Source organism: Centroberyx gerrardi, chromosome 12 (genome assembly GCF_048128805.1).
Source record: "Centroberyx gerrardi isolate f3 chromosome 12, fCenGer3.hap1.cur.20231027, whole genome shotgun sequence".
NCBI classification, from domain to species: Eukaryota; Metazoa; Chordata; class Actinopteri; order Beryciformes; family Berycidae; genus Centroberyx; species Centroberyx gerrardi.
In genome coordinates, this window is record NC_136008.1 from 5717529 (window position 1) to 5739366 (window position 21838).

General features: G+C 43.8%; 1 protein-coding gene across 1 annotated transcript in view; it reads left to right on the top strand.

Moving 5' to 3' along the window:
* Positions 1–21838, top strand: part of thsd7ab (thrombospondin, type I, domain containing 7Ab) — a 106822-nt gene that overhangs the window by 35620 nt on the left and 49364 nt on the right. Inside the window, exons 2-9 of the mRNA XM_078287067.1 lie at positions 82–916; positions 5533–5781; positions 7207–7391; positions 11736–11804; positions 15923–16078; positions 16888–17091; positions 20917–21111; positions 21501–21539. Of these exons, the coding sequence (XP_078143193.1) occupies positions 82–916; positions 5533–5781; positions 7207–7391; positions 11736–11804; positions 15923–16078; positions 16888–17091; positions 20917–21111; positions 21501–21539 (1932 nt within the window). The remainder of the gene's footprint in view (positions 1–81; positions 917–5532; positions 5782–7206; positions 7392–11735; positions 11805–15922; positions 16079–16887; positions 17092–20916; positions 21112–21500; positions 21540–21838) is intronic.

Here is a 21838-nt window from a genome sequence, read left to right on the forward strand (position 1 = left end):
GGAGCTACAGCTGAAGCTAAAACGTTTGCTGTACCTCATGTCTCTCTCCATGTAACTTCAGCCTGTTTCCTCATTCCCCAGGTCCATGGGGAAGATGCATGGGCAGCGACTGTGGCCCGGGCGGCAGCCAAAGCCGGGCAGTCTGGTGTGCCCATGTGGATGGCTGGACTACTCTTCACACCAACTGTGACCAGGGCCAGCGTCCCTCCAACCAGAGGAACTGTTTCCGTGTGTGTGACTGGCACAAGGACCTTTATGACTGGCAACTTGGTGCCTGGAATGAGTGTGTGCCAGTGTCAGCAAGGACCTTTGGGGCCCCGCGGCCCTCCGTATGCAGTGGAGGCGAAGAGGGCATTCAGACACGGGAGGTGGGCTGCATACTCAAGTCAGACGGGTCGCCAGCAGAGGATGCCATCTGTGAGTACTTTGAGCCCAAGCCTCGCCTGGAGCAGGCGTGCTTGATCCCTTGCCCTCAGGACTGCGTGGTTTCCGAGTACTCCCCATGGACCTCCTGCTCCAAAACGTGTGGGACAGGCCTTATGAACAGGGTCCGAAGTGTCCTGGTTCCTCCACTTTTTGGAGGTGCCGTCTGCCCGAACCTGACTGAGTTCCAGTCTTGTAAACCCGGGCCCTGCACGGGTCCAGAGGGTATGTACAGCCTCAGGGTTGGGTCCTGGAGCCCCTGTGCCCTCCCGCAGACTCGGCCAGTGCGCCAAGTCAAGCGCAGGAAAGGCAAAGGACCTGGGCTCAGGGAGAGAGCCGGGGTCAAAGATCCCGAGACCAGGGAGCTTATCCAGAAGAAACGGACCAGGAACCGTCTCAACCGGCAAGAGAGTCCGTTCTGGGACATCCAAGTGGGCTACCAGACTCGGGACGTGGTCTGCACACATAGGAATGGGAGCAGTGTGGGACGCAAGTGAGTGGCAAGTTCTTAATGGTGTTGAAAATGAAGTTAGTGTGTCTACGTTTTTTTTCACCATTATACACAGTTCTTGCATAAGCATTGGTGAGAGATCCTCCAGCATTATAGTTTTATCATAGGATACTAAAAACATATTAGCTGTCTTTCAAGTCTCATTTTAAAATTAGGCAATGATCTGTTATATAATGCCAACAGACCTTAAGAGGTAATTTATTTATACAGTATAATTCTGTCTGCCAGTCTATCTTCTTGTTTAAGTATGTATTTATCTTTCTATCCATATCCATCCATATATATTTATATGCCTCCATTTATCTATTAGTGAGTGAGTAAGTGAACTCCTCACCTTTATTTGTACCTTTAATGTTTGGGTGTGTTGTTCCTGAAGTCAGTAGATTTATAGCAGCTAAACATGATGCCAAATCTGTTCCTCTGAAAGTTTTTCTTCTCCCTGTCAGGAGGTGACAGGTAGGGGAGGATGTTTATCTGTTGTGTCTTTGTCACTGTTCTGCTGTCAGAGCAATGAGGCACAACTACCACAGTGTATTTGATGTCAACTTCCAAGGATGGAAATGGCAAAGCAAGGCTATATTCATCTGCACTCATCTCATGACACGAGTTCAATCTTAGCTAGAACTTTGTAAGGCACTTTTTAAAATAACACGTTTTCTGTGTTTTATCTTCAGGTTTTTAATGGATGTGTAATGGTATGTTCCCTACAAAACTAAACAACAAAACAACAAAAGTGTCACTTATAATGACACCAGCAGAACACTTTTTCCGGCTAAGCCACAAAGTCAAATTGCTACATCTTCTAAAATGGATGATCAGAAAAATAAAAGTTTTTTCTACATTTAAGGTTAAGGTTAGGCATGACGTCTCCAGTGAAGTTAAGGTAGGAGCTACAGTAAGGTAAGGGTCAATCAGTGTTTTAGGTGAAATATAGAACAAACTCTATCTTTGCATCTTGGCCAGAAAGTAGCAGCCCTGTTGAATGAGCGATTAAACAAGTCATTAGTTTTGAACAATATTATATAAACTTGCAGGAGACCAGCGAACAAGTCACTGCTTGAATAGGGCATGCCATTTGGTGGATGCCTTTATCCAAAAGAGTGCCCACATTTTTAGTGTTCAAACCTGTAGCCCGGACATTGTTAGTGCCATGAGGTACAAAGTCACGCTCATTCACTGAGAATAAAATCAATCAAATCATTCTCAATTCTCATTCATTGCTCAGCAGAAATCATTGTCCCAACTGCACATCAAACTAATGAACAAAATAGATGAGACAAATGGAAATATTCATTCTGTCTGCTGAACGAATTTGTAAGCGCCACATTCCATCACTTCAGTCAATTTGCCATCAGCAAGGAGCACCGCATCTGATAGGAAATCACCGGGGGTTAAATTAAAAAACAATACAGAATTAGTTTGCAGAGTTCAGCTGTATCTATCTGTATCTATCTGTGCTTGCAACTTACATTTGGTACACTGCGTACATACATTCAGAACGTGACAATTTCAACGTACCTTTTCTATTTGCTGTAAAGGGTAATGTCTATTTAGATAACTACTTTTGAGGAGTGATTTTGAGATAAACTACTCATTACAAGCCATATTCACAAACACCATGATTAGGGACGTGTCAAAACTAATCGACTAGATTTTCGTGCTGAAATTTGTATTATGTTTTTTTTTTACAGCATGCAAAAGATTTGTTTGTCAGACTGACGACGTTTTGAGAAATGTGTCTTACAACGGCTCCGCGCTTGTTCACTCGTAAAAAAAAATGATATAATGATTCACTATTACTTAATTATCACCTTCAGTGACAGTTCATGCTTGTTTTTATGGCTAATATTAGTCAGTAGTTATTTTTGCCCATAGCCTAATAAGCTTATGTTGAATTTTGGCATTTTGTTTACACCAACTAGTCGATTTGTCATTCAGACCACCCACCCACTAGTCTTTTGCACATCCCTAACCGTGATGCTATAAGACCAAAGTAGCGCTTTTCAGTGCTTTTGAGATGTTGACTTGACAACAATGTAATAAACAGTTAATCTATATTAGATTTCTGTAAGGTAGTCAGCTGTTCTTTCCTATCAAGAGGGGTTTCTGCCGCTCTACCACCCCGCTTTCTGTTCCTCAGCTGACAAAAACCTCAAGTGTCGTTGCTGTTCCCGAGAATCTTGGATTTCAGGATTTTTCACAAGGTGTCTGATCTCCAGGAAGGTGTCAGTGACAGTGTCAGTAGAGCAAGCCTCCATTCACATTGTATATCTGTCACATGCCACTGTATACTCAGATTTGATCAATTATGTACTAAATCTATTCATTAATGCGCTGTTGGTGCCAAGTTCTCAGCAGTGACTGGGATCAAATATTTCAAAGGAACCGTGAAAACAACTCTCATGCCCTTAGGAACATAAATATTAATCCTTGACTTGTTTATTTCTAGTTCTGAAATATTCATAGTTGTTTTTGCCACTTTCAGAAAAGTGGAACAAACTTCCCAGTGAAGCGATAACCCAGTCATATCCTAGCCAGGCGCTCTCTGAACATCTTGCTCGCTTCATTTCCAATTTTGTTTGATGTACATCTGTCATTGGGCCTTTACTTTCTCTGTAGTCTTCGCCTCTGCCCAAACAGCCCAGTTCCTTACAAGGGATCATTTGAAGGAGCTCAGCCTTATGCTTGTGTCTGGATAATCAGGCTTGCATCATGACCTTTTGAAATTTCGCTGTGCCACCGAAGGCACTTAGAACGTATCGCATTACATCATTGCATTTAATGCTGAGTGTCCCATATGGTGCCGTAATTGTGTTTCTCCTTTTCTTCGCATAACTGTTCCGCTCAGACAGTTATTTCTCCAAGGCACTGAAGTTGTAGAAAGGCTTTCTTAATCACTTGACCCATATAGAGTTGTCTTTTTAGACCATTTCAGTGGCAAACTGTTTTGATGAATGCAGTTCAAGTAATGAGCGCTCAAGTGTTGAAATGTGGAGACTTTTCAGAACGTCTCTATTTTGTCTGGGAGCCCTTGGAGTCCATTGTTGCATGTTATTGTGTAAAACCTACAGGCTTAAAAAAAAAAGAGCATTTCTGAGACATCATCTTACTTATTTAAATAGAGAATGATTGTGTCCTCATTCTGTCTGAATGACTGAGATGAAGAAATAATGACTTCTTGTGACTTCAAAACCGCCACGAAAATGCTCGGGCATAGACACAACAAACGGCAAAAACTCAAAGGATCCACTTGCAGCGAAAATGGGTCACTGGCCGCATTAGGGGCTTTTTAGAACACGTGAAGTTCCATCTGAGGCAGGAAATGGAAGCGTCACCCCCAGTGTGTCACATTCACCAACATCCGTTAAAATTCCTTATTGTTTTTCTCCGATGGAAAATGAGCCGGCACACCGAGTGTGTTTGGCAGCAGAACAAAACGAAGATTTTTCAGTATCGCTCCGGTACCACTTCAAAGACTGCAGAGGTGTCTTAATCTGCAAAGACATAAAAGTAAAAAAAAAAAAAATAAAATAAATAAAAAAACACAGCTCAAACTCTGCTCATACGTTTCCTCATTTCTACCAAAAGTCTGAGTCGCTGGAGGTGAAGTGTGGTGGCAACGTCTAAATGAGAGGTTTCTAAATGAAGCAGAGCTGTAATTAGCACTAATAGCTCGTCAGCTGCATCGCCTCGAGGGAAAGACATGCAGACTGAGTAGCAGAAAGCGGTCGGCTTTAGTTAGAACAAATTTCTAATGATTCGGAAGGTGCCCAAAGAGGACGGGTTATTCATTACCGCTAAATGCTAGTCAGATGATTAAAAGATGAGTGCGAGCGATTGATCAGAGGTGCTTTTGCTTGTCTTGATGGACCTTACACTTAAGGATACATATATATTGTGTGCCTTATGTTTTATTACTAATGCGAAACTGATTATGCAGTATGTATGCTAATGAGATTAGCTAATGATAAAATGTGGTACCAGTCAGGGGCAAAGAGCTTTAAGTGAACCTTCGCACACACCACTATTTGTTCCATCAACATGTTCAAAGGCCATAAACCACTGCTTACAGCTACACCAGGCAACGCTGCACACTAACTGCTCCAAATGGCGGCGAGAGGTAATTGTTTGAGAAATTTTAACTTCAATTCTCCAAAGTCATGTAGTGTGGTGTCAGCAAACTGCACACAGCACGCTCGTGTTTACCAACCCGGCTGGTTTGTGACGCTTTATACCAAAGGATACCAAAGGGACAAAAGACGCAGAGTATCCGACTTTGGATGGAGCGCCTGCTCACTGCTTTTTTCGGAAACAGTTTGTATTTCATTCTTAAGTTTAGATTCATCACATTCTGTGGGTGGAGAAATGTCCGGCACCAGAATTTCATTTGGGCAAACTGCGGGGTCTCAATTAGGGGGGGATGGGACACTCTTCTCCATTGCAGCCCCACTTTGTGATTTAAGCTGATACGACAGGTGTATTTTTAAATAAAAATCTTGCCTAGTGCAGCTTTAATGCTCCCTGGGGACGTCATCCAGCTCTACCCAGATCAACTTCATAACCTCACTGTATCTCCCTCTCTCTTTTTCCTTTCTCAGCCTCTGCACACCGAGGGACCTACCGCCGACGGTCCAGTCCTGCGTCCTCCCCAAGGACTGCCAGCTGACCGACTGGGTGGACTGGGGCCCCTGCTCCAAGACCTGCGTGGACCCCGAGTCTCCCGGCGGCGCTCGCACCCGGAGCAGACGGGTGCTCCAGTTCCCTGTGGGGGAGGGGGAAGAGTGCCCTCCGCTGGAGGAGTCGGAGCCGTGCGAACCCCAGGGTGACGGGGTGCCGCCCTGCGCCACGTGAGTGTCACTTTGTAACGCGCGAGGGAGTGTGAGACACAGCGGGGGGGGCGAGCAGTGGCTTCTGGGTTTGCAGAGAGAAAGCGTAGATGTGCTTTCACAGCCCGGGGTGAAAGTGTCACACTGTGTATAGATAGGAGCTTGTGTTTCACAGGGATAGAAATGCATGTTGGATTGTGGTAATACCCTCTTCCTTGGCAACGGCAAGTTTTAACGTTTTAGACCCAGCTAAGAAACATACTGCAGGGATTCATTCTTTATTCCAATAAAGTGTAGGCAGAGAGCACAGTAAAATGTAAGTGTAATCACCCATACACTCTTCCTGTTGATTTCCCTTTACTCATATCAGTAAGCTAATTTGCTCTCCTGGGTGGCCCATGGGTGAGAGTGTATGTGTGTGTCTGCGTGTGTGTGTTTGTGTGTGTGTGTGTGTGTAGGAGACAGCATATGGAGACAGATTAGTATAAGTGCTTGGGGTGGTGCCAGACACAAAGTAGAGACAAATGGAGGGAGACTGCAAGGATATTTGAGTCGTACACACAAACACAGATTAATAAATTCGAACTCACAGATGGCCTTCGTTCCCTCAATTTCATCATATACCATCTTTACACAGCTACTGCCAAAATAAGAGGGTTTTTTTCCTGCTCCCAATCTGCACAGTGTTTGATTTTCTGTCGGACAAGCCCCTCGTGACCCATGATATACTTAAAGCTTTTTATCTTCACAGCCAAAAAAAACACAGCCTCTCACACCGAAATTTCAGGCAGCTGTTGTTTTGTTCTGTTTTTATGGTTTCTTCTCATAGTTTTTGCTTTCCACTGACACTGCTATGCCTCCTTGCAATTAGATTACTGTATACAGTGGTAAATAAAAAAAGTGGGTAAACTATAACCTCCAGTTAGTGATCATTAGTCAAACATCCACCAGTAAAAACAAAAATCTATCATATTTTATAGTGTTTTTTAGTACATACTGTGATGTATAGTATGGCTTTGGCTTGTCAAGATTTGTCAGTCTAAAAAGTGGGTAAACTGGTGTATAAATTGTTCCGCAAATTACAAGGCGCGTAAACTGAGAGAAGTGGATTTACCATTCACTACATCCCTGATGACAACAGCTGCAGACATACTGAGAAGTAAACAGAAAAACGTTGTATCATGTTTTTGAAACTACAAAGAGACAAAACCATCATCAGTTTACATCTATTCAGGGTCTCTTCAGAAATATGACTATATAAAAATACAGTAAGAAAAAATAAGTTGTTACCATGCGACACTAAGTTATTATGTGCTAAAGTTAGGTCTGCCAGAGTATAAATGCATTTTGACACAACATCACACCCACACACACCTCTCTCTCTCTCTCTCTCTCTCTCCCTCCCCTCCATCCATCCCTCCTCTTCCACGCGCTCGTTCTCTCCAGTTATACCTGGAGAACCACGGAGTGGAGCGACTGCCGAGTGGACGTGTTGCTAAGCCAACAGGACCGTCGGCGTAGCAACCAGACGGGGCTTTGCGGGGGTGGCCTGCAGACCAGGGAAGTTTACTGCGTCCAGGCCAACGCTGAACTTCTGACATACCTCAACGACCTCAAAGAAAAAGACAAAGGTAAAAAAAAAACAACTGCTATCATCCTGTAGCCTGAACTGCCTCAAGATGTTGCTGTCAATCATTTGCATTTGCTTGCCTCTTGAGTCTGAGCACGACCCTCTCAAAACCTCGGAGCAAATCTTCACCATATACTGTGTTGCAGGGAGCGGCCGGTCGAAAAAGGGAATCTGATGAGATGGCTTCCTTCTTCAGTATATAAAAACAAATATATGTGAAATTTAGACCCCCAAAAGTTTGATTTTCTTGTTACAATCCACCTTTAATGTCTCAGAAACGGAAAACTCCATGTCTCAGTCCACTGTTTACTCTACTGTGCAAGTGCCGTTCTCCAAATCAGTCCGAATTTAAAAATAAAAGTGATGCACAGATCCAAAATGCAAATCTAATGTGAAAGACCACAGTGCTGTATGATACAAGGCTATTTATTGGGTTTATTTGATCCATGTATCACTCTTATTTTGAAATTCATCTGCACATGCTAGAGGTAGTGTTGGCCCTGTACCACATGGACTCAGAGAACGGTGCCTGGGCAGTAGGGTGAATGGATTTTAACAACAAAATCAATCTTTTTCCTGTCTGTTTTTCACATATCTGTTTTGTATATGCTCAAGGAGGCAGCCATTAAATCCGAAGTGTCTTTGATCAGCTGCTTCTTGCTGCAGGATACGTGGTCAAGATTTTCTCCAAGGATTTTGAATGGATCGAGGCTTTGAAGCCCTTCGAATCCCTAGACCGGCTCGAAAAGCCTAGGCAGGGATGTGAGTGAAACTTGTTCTCCCTTCCTTCAAAATGCTGTGCTTGAGCACGGCATTACACATGCTCCAGTGAAGCTGTTCAGTGGCCAAAAGACTGCTGTTATACTGGAAACTCCCAGCTGTGAATCCGTGTGTGTTCGTAACCTTCACTCCCCTGGTAATACATCTCCAGGCTGTTACTATAAAGAAGAATGTCATAAAAGGGTTTAACTAACTAAAAGTGGCACTGGCTTCTGCCGTTTTCTGCCAACCTTTCCAGGCGTCGTCATGCCAGTCCCTCTTCTTTTGTCTGCTGCTCTTTGGATCCTCTGGGATTTTCTGCCATGTTAAAAAAGTCCAAGTGTGTCAATGGCTTATTTTAGTTTTGTTTTGGATCGAAGGACGCTATCAGCAATCTTGTTTCCATAACCAAAGTTAACACCACACACACATGCATCACATCTTACAGCATTCAGATAGCATGGCTTGAAACAATCAGATGAATTCTCAAGTGGAACTCAAGTAATTTAGATCAAGGACCATTAAATGACAAGTAACATGTTCCTCCACACAGTGCACAAGAACAGCAGTCCCATGGTGGATTGGTAGCACTGGTATATAATTGCATATCAAACGCTTGCATCAGACATAAGCCGACATGTCTTCATGTCCAAATATATAATGACAGAGAATCTTGCATCAGCATTATTAGTTACTGTGTTTTTTTTTTTCCTCTCTCTTCAAATATCCCACTGTGGCCACATTGTCAGCTTCAAGCTTTTGCTCTGCACATTTGAACAGCATTTCACCCACTGCCACTCCCCTCCTTCAGATCAAATCAGCAGTCAGTCCCCTCATTTTATATCAGGGATTTATCCGCTCATGTGTCCTGGTGTGACTTGTCAGTGGTTGGAAGTGCAAAGGCCTCCGTTTCTGACACTTGTCAAGCCAGCTTAGAGTCAATGCTGCCCTCTTAAAGAGGGTGTTAAAGACATTAGTTGAGACTGAGCTTATGGAGACCCACCGCGGCGATTGCGTGAGAGAGGGTGAAAAAGGCTGAAAGGAGGTGAGATGTCCACTCACTGCTCGCCATATGTGGAGAGATGTTTGTCTCACGCAACCAAGAGGAGGTTGTGTAGTGTGGAACGGTATTTAATCACTCCTAATGCTAAGTAGTAGTTGAAGCTACATTTTACATTTTAGAAATTTAGCACTCTTACCTAGACTGCCTTCAAAATGAGCAGATAGGGATTCAGTAAGTCTCATTGCTGTGGTGTTTCTGCACTGCACTTCCAGAGATCACCTGTCAATCAAACAGTGTGGGCGGAGCTTGGATTTTCTGTTGATGAAGTTTGAGTTTCTGTAGGTGGCGCTCTTTTCTTTGTCTGTTCGGCCATGGTGGCTATCGCTGCTCATGCTAACTACCTTGTTTATTCCAAACAAAATGTTGACGGTAAAGTAAAACGCATCACTTCATGTGCACCAGGGTTTTTTTTCCCAGGAAAGAGCTACCAGACACTGTTAACAACCGCAATTATAAAAGCTTTCATGAACTGGATATAGGTTGAATCACTGTTGTGTTTTATCAATTGCCGACAGAGAGTAGGAAAACAGATATTTATTAATGTGAAAATGACGTAAATTATTACTTTAACATTTCCGGTGAGGTTCTAATACGATATGTATCTTATGTATGAGACATATCAGTATGGTGTTTAATAAATGTAAGACCCAGCTTACCAATTATGTGTGCTTGTGTGGGGAAAGCTGAGAAGTGCATTTGCCATGCTAGAGGGATGTTCCTCAGGTTGAATTGAGCGGTGGTCCATCGGTTCTCCATGAATTCACTCTTAACTAACGACTGATGCGTCTGATAGCCGAGAGTGAATCCATTATCCATGAACAGATACGGTACAAACAAAGGGTATTAGGGAGGAATGTGTAATGTCTTCGTTTTGAGATTTTCTTTCCCTCCCTCCCACCCTCTTCCTCTCTCTGTCTGTCTCTCTGTTAGCTAGCTCTCCTCTAGCTACAGTCCTGTAGGGATATATTCGAGTGCAGTGGGAGCATATGTGAGTGGACTGAAACTGGAGCATTCATACATGTTAAAGCGCATATTACCTCAGTGTGCAGTATGCAGTTAAAGATTCATATATACAAGCATGTAGAGAGCGGTGTTGCTAGGGCCGGCTGTGCAGAAATGCGCTTGTCACGTGTGTGCGTGTGTGTGTGTGTGTGTGTACATATGTACACGCATGCACACGCGCACACACTCGTCAGGGGTAGTTAAAAAGAAGTGTGTGTTCTTATCTTCTTGGCGCAGGATTTCTCTTCCCTCCGTTGGGGGGTAATCTCCCAGCGTACCACTGAGACAGAGAGGAAGACAGTGGCTCAGTGAAGTCTGCTGCAACTGGCGCTCTCTCTCCCCCCTATCTCATACATAAATATCACCATGCAACGGGGCGGAAGATACCCTCAGGCGGAGAGATCTGGAATCAGCTTACCACCTCCTAAATCTTAACCTTAATCATTACGGGGGAGCGGCTCCGATCTGACCCGAGATCAGTATCGCTGCACCCAGCACTCCCTCGGCTAAGGCTACAAAACTATGGCTTTTGGGAACAGGAGAGCTTTTTGGAGAGAGGGAGAGACGCTCAGCCGCATGAGGATGCAGCTGCTGAAAGAACTGAATCCATTTCCACCCATATGGATCCTTAAAGGACTACACCGACTTTTTGGGAGTTTGGTCCATCGGTGACCTTACCCAGTAACTGACGAGAGGATTGGCACCAAAGTCATCTCTCTGTCTCCGGTAGATAGCTCTGTCTGGTGCGCATGCTAATGCTTTAGAATAGAGTATGGTAAGTAATCGTTGCCGACTGACATTATCCAAAGTGTAAAGATAAACCCTTTAGTAACCCAAAGTTGGTATTATTATTATTTTTTGTACTGTGGACTGTAGATTCATAGCTTCTGACAATAAAATCTAAATTTTCATCATTACTGAAGTCCATTATGAATCAACAGCACAAAAGTCTCTCACCAATCCCCTAAACAAGCCTGGCAGGTTTAGACATGTATCTTTTTTTCACTTTTAGGATAATGCTAGTTGCCTGCAATAACTTAACATACTGTATGCTAAAGCGTTAGCATGCACACCAGACAAAGCTATGATTTTAGTTCCAGTCCTCTCGTTACATATTGGGCAAGGTGGCCAACAGGCTAAAACTCCCCCCAAAAATCGGTGTTGTCCTTTAAGGGTGCGTTCACAGCAAGTATGTTTGGAGCGGTTTATTCCCTCCCAAAAAAATCTCTAACCTAGCCGGACGAACACAAACCAGAAACACAAAGTCAACTTTCCCACTGTGGTTCAGACCAAAGGAAGCAAACTGTAGCTGTGATTCTACCCTTAAAGTATTTACTTTTCAACAAGGCCGGGTTTGGAGGCTCTGTGCTTTGTGCCTCTGTAGTGCCGCTGTTGCAGTGGTTGCATTAGTCTCTGTTTGTCTCTAGTGTGCCGTTTCCCCGTTCTCTGTGTTTGTTTGATAGTGCCTCCGTCTCCCTGGTGTGTGCGTAGCTAATAGCGCTATCTCCCCTGTAATTGCAGCGGGTCAGACCCAAAGACCGCAGAAGCCTAGTGTTCCCCCTCTCCTCTCCATCACCTTCCAGATTACAGGTAGGTGCTTTTAGTCGAGCTGATTACTAAACCCCAGCCTCTCCCACCGCTCTCTGCCTCCCGGTAGATTACTAAGTAGTGTGTTCCTCTCCTTTCCCCTTTGTTTCCCCTTCTCACCATTACCTCTCTTTTAGTCTGTCTTTTCCCTTCCCTTCCCCTCCCTTCCCTTCCCTTCCCTTCCTTTCCTTTCCTTTCCTTTCCTTTCCGATCCTTTCTTTTCCTCTCCTCTCCTCTCCCCTCCTCTCCTCTCCTCTCCCCTCCCGGTAGATTACTAAGTAGTGTGTTCCTCTCCTCTCCCCTCCTCTCCTCTCCTCTCCCCTCCCGGTAGATTACTAAGTAGTGTGTTCCTCTCCTTTCCCCTTTGTCTTCCCTTCTCACCATTACCTCTCTTTTATTCTGTCTTTTCCCTTCCCTTCCCTTCCCCTCCCTTCCCTTCCTTTCCTTTCCTTTCCTTTCGTTTCCTTTCTTTTCCTCTCCTCTCCTCTCCTCTCCTCCTCTCCTCTTCTCTTCTCTCCTCTTCTCTTTTCTCCTTTCTCTTCTCTTCTCTTCTCTGCTCTGCTCCCCTCTCCTCTCCTCTCATCTCCTCTCCTGTCCTCTCCTCTCTTCTCTTCTCTTCTCTTCTCTTCTCTTCTCTTCTCTTCTCTTCTCCTCTCCTCGCTCTTCTCTTCTCTTCTTCTCTTCTTCTCTCCTCTACCCTCCCCTCCTCTGCTCTCCTCCACTCTCCTCTCCTCTCCTCTCCCCTCCTCTCTCCTCTCTCCTCTCCTCTCTTCTCTTCTCCTCTCCTCTGCTCTCCTCTCTTCTCTTCTCCTCTCCTCTCCTCTCCTCTCCCCTCCTCTCTTCTCTTCTCCTCTCCTCTCCTCTGCTCTCCTCTCTTCTCTTCTCTTCTCTTCTCTTCTCTCCTCTCCTCTCCTCTCTTCTCTTCTCTCTTCTCTTCTCTTCTCTTCTCTTCTCTTCTCCTCTCCCCTCCCCTCCATTCCTCTCCTCTCCTCTCCTCTCCTCCTCTCTCTTCTCCTCTCCTCTCCTCTCTTCTCTTCTCTTCTCTTCTCCTCTCCTCTCCTCCTCTCTCCTCTCCCCTCCTCTCTCCTCTCTCCCCTCCTCTCCTCTCCTCTCTTCTCCTCTCCTCTCCCCTCCTCTCTCCTCTCTCCCCTCCTCTCCTCTCCTCTCCTCTCCTCTCCTCTCCTCTCCTCTCCTCTCCTCTCTTCTCTTCTCTTCTCCTCCTCTCCTCTTCTTGCACCTTTTTGCACATAATAACGGACCTAAATGAAACAACAAATTAAACTCTGAAGGAAATATTTCACATATTGATTATAACAACAGTTTCTTGCAGGTTCTCCCCACTGCTGCAGTGCAGTAGATTTATAAGACATGCGCTGCACAAAAGTCAGACAAACATGTGTTTTCGCCAAAGTTGCAAGAACAAACAGTTTCAGAGTCTTGTATGCCTAATCCAAAAAAAAAGGACAAGTCATATTACAGTGCTGTATTCTCCTAGAAAAAAGCTGGGCAGAGCAGTTGAGGCTTTGAAGGAACAGTAAAAATAACTTTGTTCCCCCTCAAACGGAATACGGATAGCGTGTGTGAGATGTTTTCCACCATAGCAGACAGTAAGCTACATTCGCATGAGGGATTTTTTTCGCTGTTGTCAATTCAGTACAATAGCGAAAACGAACACACTGGAGAACAGACGCTGTAAAATGGCCTAATAGAGAGGCAGAGTATAGAGGAAGATTTTTTTTTCCCTTTATCACACAAAGACCAATACTCTGTTGGTCCTCAATTTTGTATTCACAAATGGATTGATGTGGAGAGATTGAAGTCAGTGTAGTTCTCCAATGAGACGTGGATTACCAGTGGCTCAGCGAACTCAGTATTTGACTTTCAGTATATTTGTAAGAGGAATTAGCCATTTTGCATTTCAAAAGCCCCACTTGCCTTCCCCTGTACAGTTCTGAGGGAATTATGATTCAGCTCTCCTGACTATATGAGACTTTAAGCTCTTAGACGTCTTGTAGGAACAGTTGGAATACAGGAAACAAAGTGACTCGTTGAACATGTGAAGAGATTCATTCCTAAACACTAAATGTCCGTTTTTAGAGGAATAAAAAAGCTTTCTTGAAATTTTATCACTCAATAGTTGAAAACTGAAGATGAATCCGTCCTCATCCTCGGTAGGGGAACGTCTTAAAATAGCTAATAAGTTGAATTTTTTTTTTTTTACTTTCATCCCACCACTAATGTCCTCAGACTAGGTGTCAGCTTTTACAAATGGTGGATTTCCCTAATCAGGAGCAAAACTTGTAATATGCCGAATACCAGATATAACAACAGATGGTACCAATCAGTCTTTCATGACTCTTTAATCGAGTCAAATGAAAATGAAACTGAAGTCTGCTTAACAGGTGTTGAAGGAGCTCTGATGTGTCAGGAGTTGATTATAGGAGACGACAGGAAGATTAGACAGAGAGATGTGCGGGGAGAAATTTCAATCTATGCAGGGAATTCCCTCTCCAAGGCGGGGGGGGGGGGGGGGGGGGGGGACTTATGTGGAGTTTGTCTGTAATGTGTTGCAACAGTTGATGCAACCATTGGATCATACCATGGGGATGTGTGTGTGGATGAAGCTTGTGGGAGTGCACACACACGTGAGCATGTGGGTTTCATTCAGGAATGAGATGAGATCCACTGTTCCAAAAAAAAAAAAAAAAGTAGGACACCTACTCTTAAAAAAATTACTAATTCCAAAACATTAATATCCCTTTGAGGAAAAAAAATTTTTTTTTTTCATGATATTCATCGCGCAATACTTGGAAACAATTACAGCCTTTGATATGTTACTATTTTCTACATACGGTACATATGTTGTACAACATAGCTAATAACTTCTATATTAATCACTAGGGAGTTGTGCTTTCATGCCAACATTTTGTCAGCGTAGGTGTTATATTTTTCAAATGGTAGATCTCTACAAACTGTTGATATAAAAAAAAAAAAACCACGACATAGATTTTATTGAACCTATTGGGTAACTATAGACCTTTGCTTACAAAATTATAACATTTCTACAACATGTTTTTTTTTTCTAAACTGGATGTACACAGTATAGCATTTTGTACTGAAAACCCACTCATGTGCACCTGTGCGTGGGTGTTTGCCCGCACACGCTCTGTATGTGTGTCTGTATCAATAAACAGCGGCTCAGAAGTGTCAATTAGAGTGTTGAGCCGCAGGTAGGGGGCTGAAACCATCTGCTGAGTGAGCAGGACCCATTCTTATCAACAAGGACAACCTGCAAGCACGGCTCCGGAAGATAACACAGCTTTGAAGTGACAGTTTTCGAAACCACATGCAACACGCTAGCGCACGGACGCACATATGTACGTGCGTGCATAAGCGCATAAACGCAACACTTTGAGAAACTCCATACATCAACTTCATTTACTGCGGGGCGTTTCAGCAGGCATTCTGCACAGTTGTCTTCACTTAGTCCCCTGCATGATGATAGCACCTCTCCTTTGTTTTTTCTACAAAGTTCCTCGATGGGAGTTCAGACAGGCGTGCACATACCAGTTGCATCATGGATAGGGCTTTCTAAATGCGAAATGGCGCGACCGGGGAATTTAGACGCCAAATTACACCTCATGGAATATGCATGAGCCAAGACGCTGTCATTGTTCTCACACACCTTTAGCGTAGTATTAATGCATCCTTTCTCGTGTCTCCGTCGAGAGTCAGTGGGCAGGGTTCCACATTGTTTTATGTTGCTAGCGAGGCGCTGAATGGGATAATCACTGCTAATTTATCATTCTGACATGCTAACAGGGAGGCGATAAACAAAACAAAGGGAAAATAGTTGAAAAAAATATGGCAGTACTTCACAGGCACTTGTTTTTTACTGTAGTTTTCATCTGCTCTCTTTAGGGACTTCATTCCAGGAATAAAAGTAAATAAAAGCAAAAACAATAACTCATTCTATCGTGTCTTTGTTCTACAGTCTATTGCAAGACCCATAAATATTCCACATATAAAGACAAACAAGGATAATGTAAAAGAAAAAACAAATTCACTTCATCTGTTGCTTCCCAAATGCATTTTAAGTTCCCTTTTACTCATCCTCCTAGCATCCCGCCCCGTGGAGAACAAGCTGTGTGAGGGTCCCATCCCCAACAGGTCCCAGCTGTGCCAAATCCCCTGTCCCATTGAGTGTGAGGTGTCACCATGGGGGGCCTGGGGACCGTGCACCTTCGAGAACTGTGATGACCAGGCTGGAAAGAAAGGTACGAACATATGGCACAAATAGATTACAGAATTGTTTATAGGTGCTACGTGTTGCATTTTTGAACATCAATATATTCTTGTCAAATTACAGTAATTGTGATAACTTGGTATAATGGAAAAACCAAAAAAACTAAAAACTGAACAAAACCCTAAACTAAAAAAATGAAACCATGGTTGAGACGATTGGTAGTCACTATCACTCCACACTAGACCAAGATGTGCAGGGGCAAGATTTCCAACTTGCAGACTCTAGCCAGGTCCAGGTGGGGACCTCAGCTGGGTCTGCAGGGTTTTCTGATATTCTCATAAGTAGTCATGACTGGGAGCAGACCTACAGGTCAGAGTGGGCTTTGATTTGGTGATTTGGTCTGTGTCACCAACCTATTTTTTATTTATTTAACCTTTATTTAACCAGGCAAGTCAATTAAGAACAAATTCTTATTTACAATGATGGCCTGGCAAGAGGGCAAAAAGACCCCTCGAAGGGTAAGGTGGAAGGGGGACAAAAAAATAAAAATAAAGCAAGCAAAAGAAACTAAACAAAACAAACAAAAAGCAATCTAGATAAGACTATCGGACACAAATATTAAAAACCATGATTAGGAATATATACATCGCAGAGGCAGAGAAAACCAACACAGTATGGGATCTAGGAAATAATCAAATCACACACCAAACAAACAACCAAATAAAATGACAAACTACTAAACATGAATATGGACCCTGGGGCAGTAGAACTATACATTTTCCAAAGGTCTGTAACTCCAGATGACTCTCTTCCTGATGCGTACTCTTTGCCCTGCTGTAGGTTTCAAACTGAGGAAACGACAGATCACCAACAAGCCAACCGGAGGGCCAGGAAACTGCCCCCACCTGGTGGAGGCGGTGCCGTGTGACGAGCCCAGTTGTTACGACTGGCGACTGGTCGGCCTGGATCAGTGTGTCCCTGACGACGAGAAGACATGTGGCCCCGGAACGCAGATCGCACAGGTCCAGTGTGTCAACAGCAACGGTGAGATGGAAGAATTCAACTGCATTGTTATAACAGATAAAAGATTAGATCAAATTGCACCATGTTACTGCAATTTCAGTGTTTCCCAGAGGTTGACAGTATAGTTGTGGCTTACCTACAGTGAGAGCGGTGTGTCCAGCAGAATCAAACTGGTGATCAGGAGCAATATGTAATGGAGTCTCTGCACTGCACTCATGTTAAAGGGTAACTTCTGTATTTTTCAACCTGGACCCTATTTTCCCATCTTTTTGTGTCTAAGTGACTAAAGGGGACAAAATTTTTTGAAATTGGTCCAGTATTGAGCGAGATCGCTTCAGCCGGTCTATGTGTAACTTCCTGCAACAACTCAACTCTCGCGAGACTTGAGCGAGACTTGGTTACACACAGACCGGATCAAGCAAAAGGTAAAGAAAAGCGTTTCATTTCTCTGTAGGGTCCTTTCCATAATGTTGTCAGACACTTATAATAACAATCTGAGCCTGTCAGTGGCAAAAACAAGCACTTTTAGTGGACGTACATTGACGGTGCGATTTGCCCCGTCGGATTACATTGCAGCTCGTTTCGCGGCTGCCGGCTGAAGCGATCTCGCTCAATACTGGACCAATTTCAAAAATTGTTGTCCCCTTTAGTCACTTAGACACAAAAAGATGGGAAAATAGGGTCCAGGTTGAAAAATACCGAAGTTACCCTTTAACTTTTATGTTGTGAGTGTTGAGCAGTGTTGAATCTCTGATTAAAAAGTATCAAGTTTTGTGTTTACAAATCCCATTACTAACATGTTTTGTTCTTGTTGAAATTATACGTATTCTTTTTGTGGAGACAGTATTTGGTATAAGAATAGACGTGCACTAGCAAGCCCACCGTTCTAATGTGCTACAGTAAAGATTGATAATATCGAGCCCATTCCTACCTGCCACTTATCCCTCTCTGGAACGCATTGTCCTGTTGGCCCTCCTCCACTGGCGATGAGGAAGTGCAGGTCTCACCTGGTGTCAAAAATCCTATATTGTTGAAGGTCACCCCTCCGCCGACCCTCTGACTGTACAGTACTGTACGTGAGGAGATTTCCACGACGAGACTCCCGGTTAGCCGACCTGCACCATTCATCAAGTTTGCAAGGAGTTCCCTCTAGACTCCTATGCCTCCATCCCTCTTTCCCTCTCCTCCTCCCTTCCCATTCCATCCCTTTCTCCCTCTCTTTACTTCTCTCCCACTTGAACGCTTGCTTGATTTAGCATTGCCATGCATTGCCACCTCTCTCTCTCTCTCTCATTCCACTCTTCCTCTTTGCACGCACAATTAAATCTTACTCACACTAAATCAAATCAATCCTCCGTGGCCCTGGGTCCTGGAGCCTCCCCTGCCCTTTGCTGCCCCTGATTTTTACTGCTACTCTTTATTACTGTAAATCTTTAATATAAGGAGTGGCGGTGCAGAGATGCTATCTGATGCTGCTTGCCCGCCTATCGCCTTCAGGCTGTGGACAAAGGATGGACAAAATACGCGTTATCGATTTTTACACAGCCGCTTTTCCCCAGCTGGCCTGCTGTGGATTGCATATCACATATATTTTTTCAGCATGCTGCAGCTGTGGGAATCTCATTCAGTTCCAAATGTATTTAATAAATCTTCATGTCATGATCAAATGCAGTGACTTTTTTTCATGTATTCCCTCCTAGAGAACTTAACTTCTTACCTCCCCCCCCAAATCAGACAGCATACATCAACTGCAGATATTCAGTGATGTTGGTCCAGAGGATACTCTCCCCTGTACCGCAGGAGTAACAGAAACTCTTCTGTGCTGTTCTTTCTCCCCTGACTTCGTTTGATTGATCTCCCCCACCTTCACTCCCTCGTCTGATGAAAATTGATTTGTTCTGTTTGGATTTTCGCTCTACTTTTCGCCTCAGAGATTTTTCACTCCAGTGCCGGCTGTATATTTCCTTCGAGTGTGTCCCAATCATAAAAGAAAAGGCCACACAGCCGGGCCCCAGACAACAGGCGAAGGTCGATACAAATGTTATTGAAACTGGCTATTGATATTCCCCGTGCTGACTGCCTGCCCATTTAGACGGAGAGCTGTTTCTTCTCTGTGCAGTGAGCATGGAGGTTTTGCTCTCATAGTTGGTGTTCAGTTCATTCATGTTTTCTCTGTCCTAGCCTGAAAACTGCTGGGGTCCCTTGTCACTTCCTATTTTCATGCCTTCTCAGTTCAGTCATGATTGGTTCACTGCATATCCGTCAAAGTGACATCTTAATGCAAAGTCAGGCCCACGCCGACTTTTGAAGCTCAAACGATTCTCCTCCTTGCAAAATCAACCATCGAAAGGTTTACAGTGTCCTGGGTGTTTGCAGCGCTTAGAGGGAAAATATTTTCTGTTTGGTTCATCGTGGCACGTGAAGGAGTTAAGAGCGTAGATGGATATGTGGGTTAATATAATCCACTTCTGGCTGATGCTAGGAGCTCATTAATAATACATGACCTAAAGTGTAAAAACGTGGGAATCCCATGTGAATCTACTCTTTCCATGTTCAATGCTAATTTAGTATGCAGATAGACCAGAGTTAAGAGTGCTTCAATATGAATATTCTAAAGATAATCCATAAAAAAATCTTCTTTTAGACTACAGCCTGACCAAACATTTAATCAACTGCCATGCCAGAGTGAAAAACACGAGTGAAATGTCTTGGATCATTTCTGTAGGGAGACATAGCTTAGATAAGTCCAGGAATATTGGATAAACCCAGCAATATCAGACATTATTAGTCTCACTGGTGAGCAGGCTGTTGGCAGGGCATACTGTGAAGATTTTTGATGCCTTCCTAGATTCATACATAGTCTTTGATACAGCTGTGATGAAACATTAGCAAATGATGTTTCGCCCAGTAATGGTTGCCACACCAGTCCTCTACTGTCTCCTCTACTGATAACACATTCAGCTATTTAGCTAAAGCCGCACTAGGCAACTTTGCACATTGGCGGCTCCAAATATCAGCAAGAGATAACTGTTTGAAAACTGTTTGAACTTATTTTATTATATTATTATATTATAATACCCAGAACTCATGTAATGTGATGTCAGCAAACTGCACACAGCACACTTGTGTTTACCAAACCAGCCGGTCTGTGACCGCTTTATTCCAAACAATACCAAAGGGACGAGAGAGGAAAAGATCTAATGCTGGCGAGCTCTTAAGTTTCAATTCATCAGTTCCTGTAGGCGGAGACGATTTCCCGTCAGTGTCCACACCAGAAACCAGAGATGATTATCAAATCCAAGAATGCCAAGTTGATACCTGTGTCCTTTTGGAGAACGTTCTTCCCAAGTTGTCTTGGAGAGAACAAACTTCTCAAGAACACAAGCACGTCTTTATAGTTTGAACGATGCACCATCAATTTAGACACACAGCTGTTCATTTTCTCAGCTGATCCAGCCGTCTCTGTACTATAGAGACTATAGCGCTGTTTGGGTGTGATGAATGTCGGGGTTTCCCATTCGTTCTCGTCAGTCAGTCACCATCCAATGTATCCTCAGTTGGCTAGATATTACGTCAACCGCATCATGGAGGACACAACGATGCACAAGAACACATATTGTGAAAGACAGCAGAATTTCATTTTGGGAAAATAGGGCAAATCTACAGTGTCTCAATTAGGAGGGATGGGATGCTCTTCTCTGTCCCCACTTTCTGATGACTTTGTGATGATTTAGGCTGATAAAATAGTATTTTACATAAAAATGTTGCCTATTGCAGCTTGTCCTCCGTCCAGCTTTCCTCCCTCCCAAGTTTGATCGCATTATATTTTGTCACCTTTTGCTTCAGGCGAGGAGGTGGACAGAAGTCTGTGTTCGTCTTCCCCGGCTCCGGAGCCCGTGCGCTGCGAGGTGCCTTGCTCGAGGGACTGTGTCCTCAGTGACTGGACGCCCTGGTCCACCTGCTCTCAGACCTGCTCCAGTAAGACCATTGAGGGCAAGCAGATGAGGACCCGCTCCATTCTGGCCTACAACGCTGGGGAAGGTAAGTCCCCACCTGCAGATCGGTCGCCTGCACCGTCGCGTATGGAAATATATGCAGATTAGGCCTCAATATTGGCTTAGTCATGGCCTTTCAAGTCGTCCTTTGCTGTCACTCAATGAACGTCTGGATTTCACACTTGTCTGCGTGTGCGTTTGTCCTTATCTCAAACTGTCTGCTTATCTGTCCTAGTGATTATTTCTGTCGGTCTGTCTCCTCGCCTGACACTCACTTTTTATCTGCTTCTAAGATCATTTTTCCGCATATGCTTGTTCTCTCTGTTTTGAACGTCTGTGTGTGTGTGTCTGCTTGCGTGTCTTGTCTGTCTCTTTCTGTTATGTCACCAAACATTTTCCTGTGTCTTATCTGGATGTGTGTTTGATTCCTCACAGTAACTGCGATGGTAGTGGCGTGGATCACAGTGATGGAGGGTACCGTTTGTGATTAAAGTTTGTTCGTAGCTGTTTTAACCTCTAGCCAGGTGTCTACGTGTATCAGAATAAAAAGTATTAGCTTGTTTCGAGCTGTGTTTTTAAAAAGCAGAGCATTATCATTACAGCCTTAAGGTAACTTATAATTGATTCAGAACCTATTCAGCCAGTTATAGTACAGTCAGGCCTTGTCGACCATGTGTGAAGTAGTTTAATTGTGTTAGCTGTTTGTTGTTTTGTGGTAGCATGAGTTTATATATCTTTCAGCCGCAACATTAACATATCCAATATCCATATTT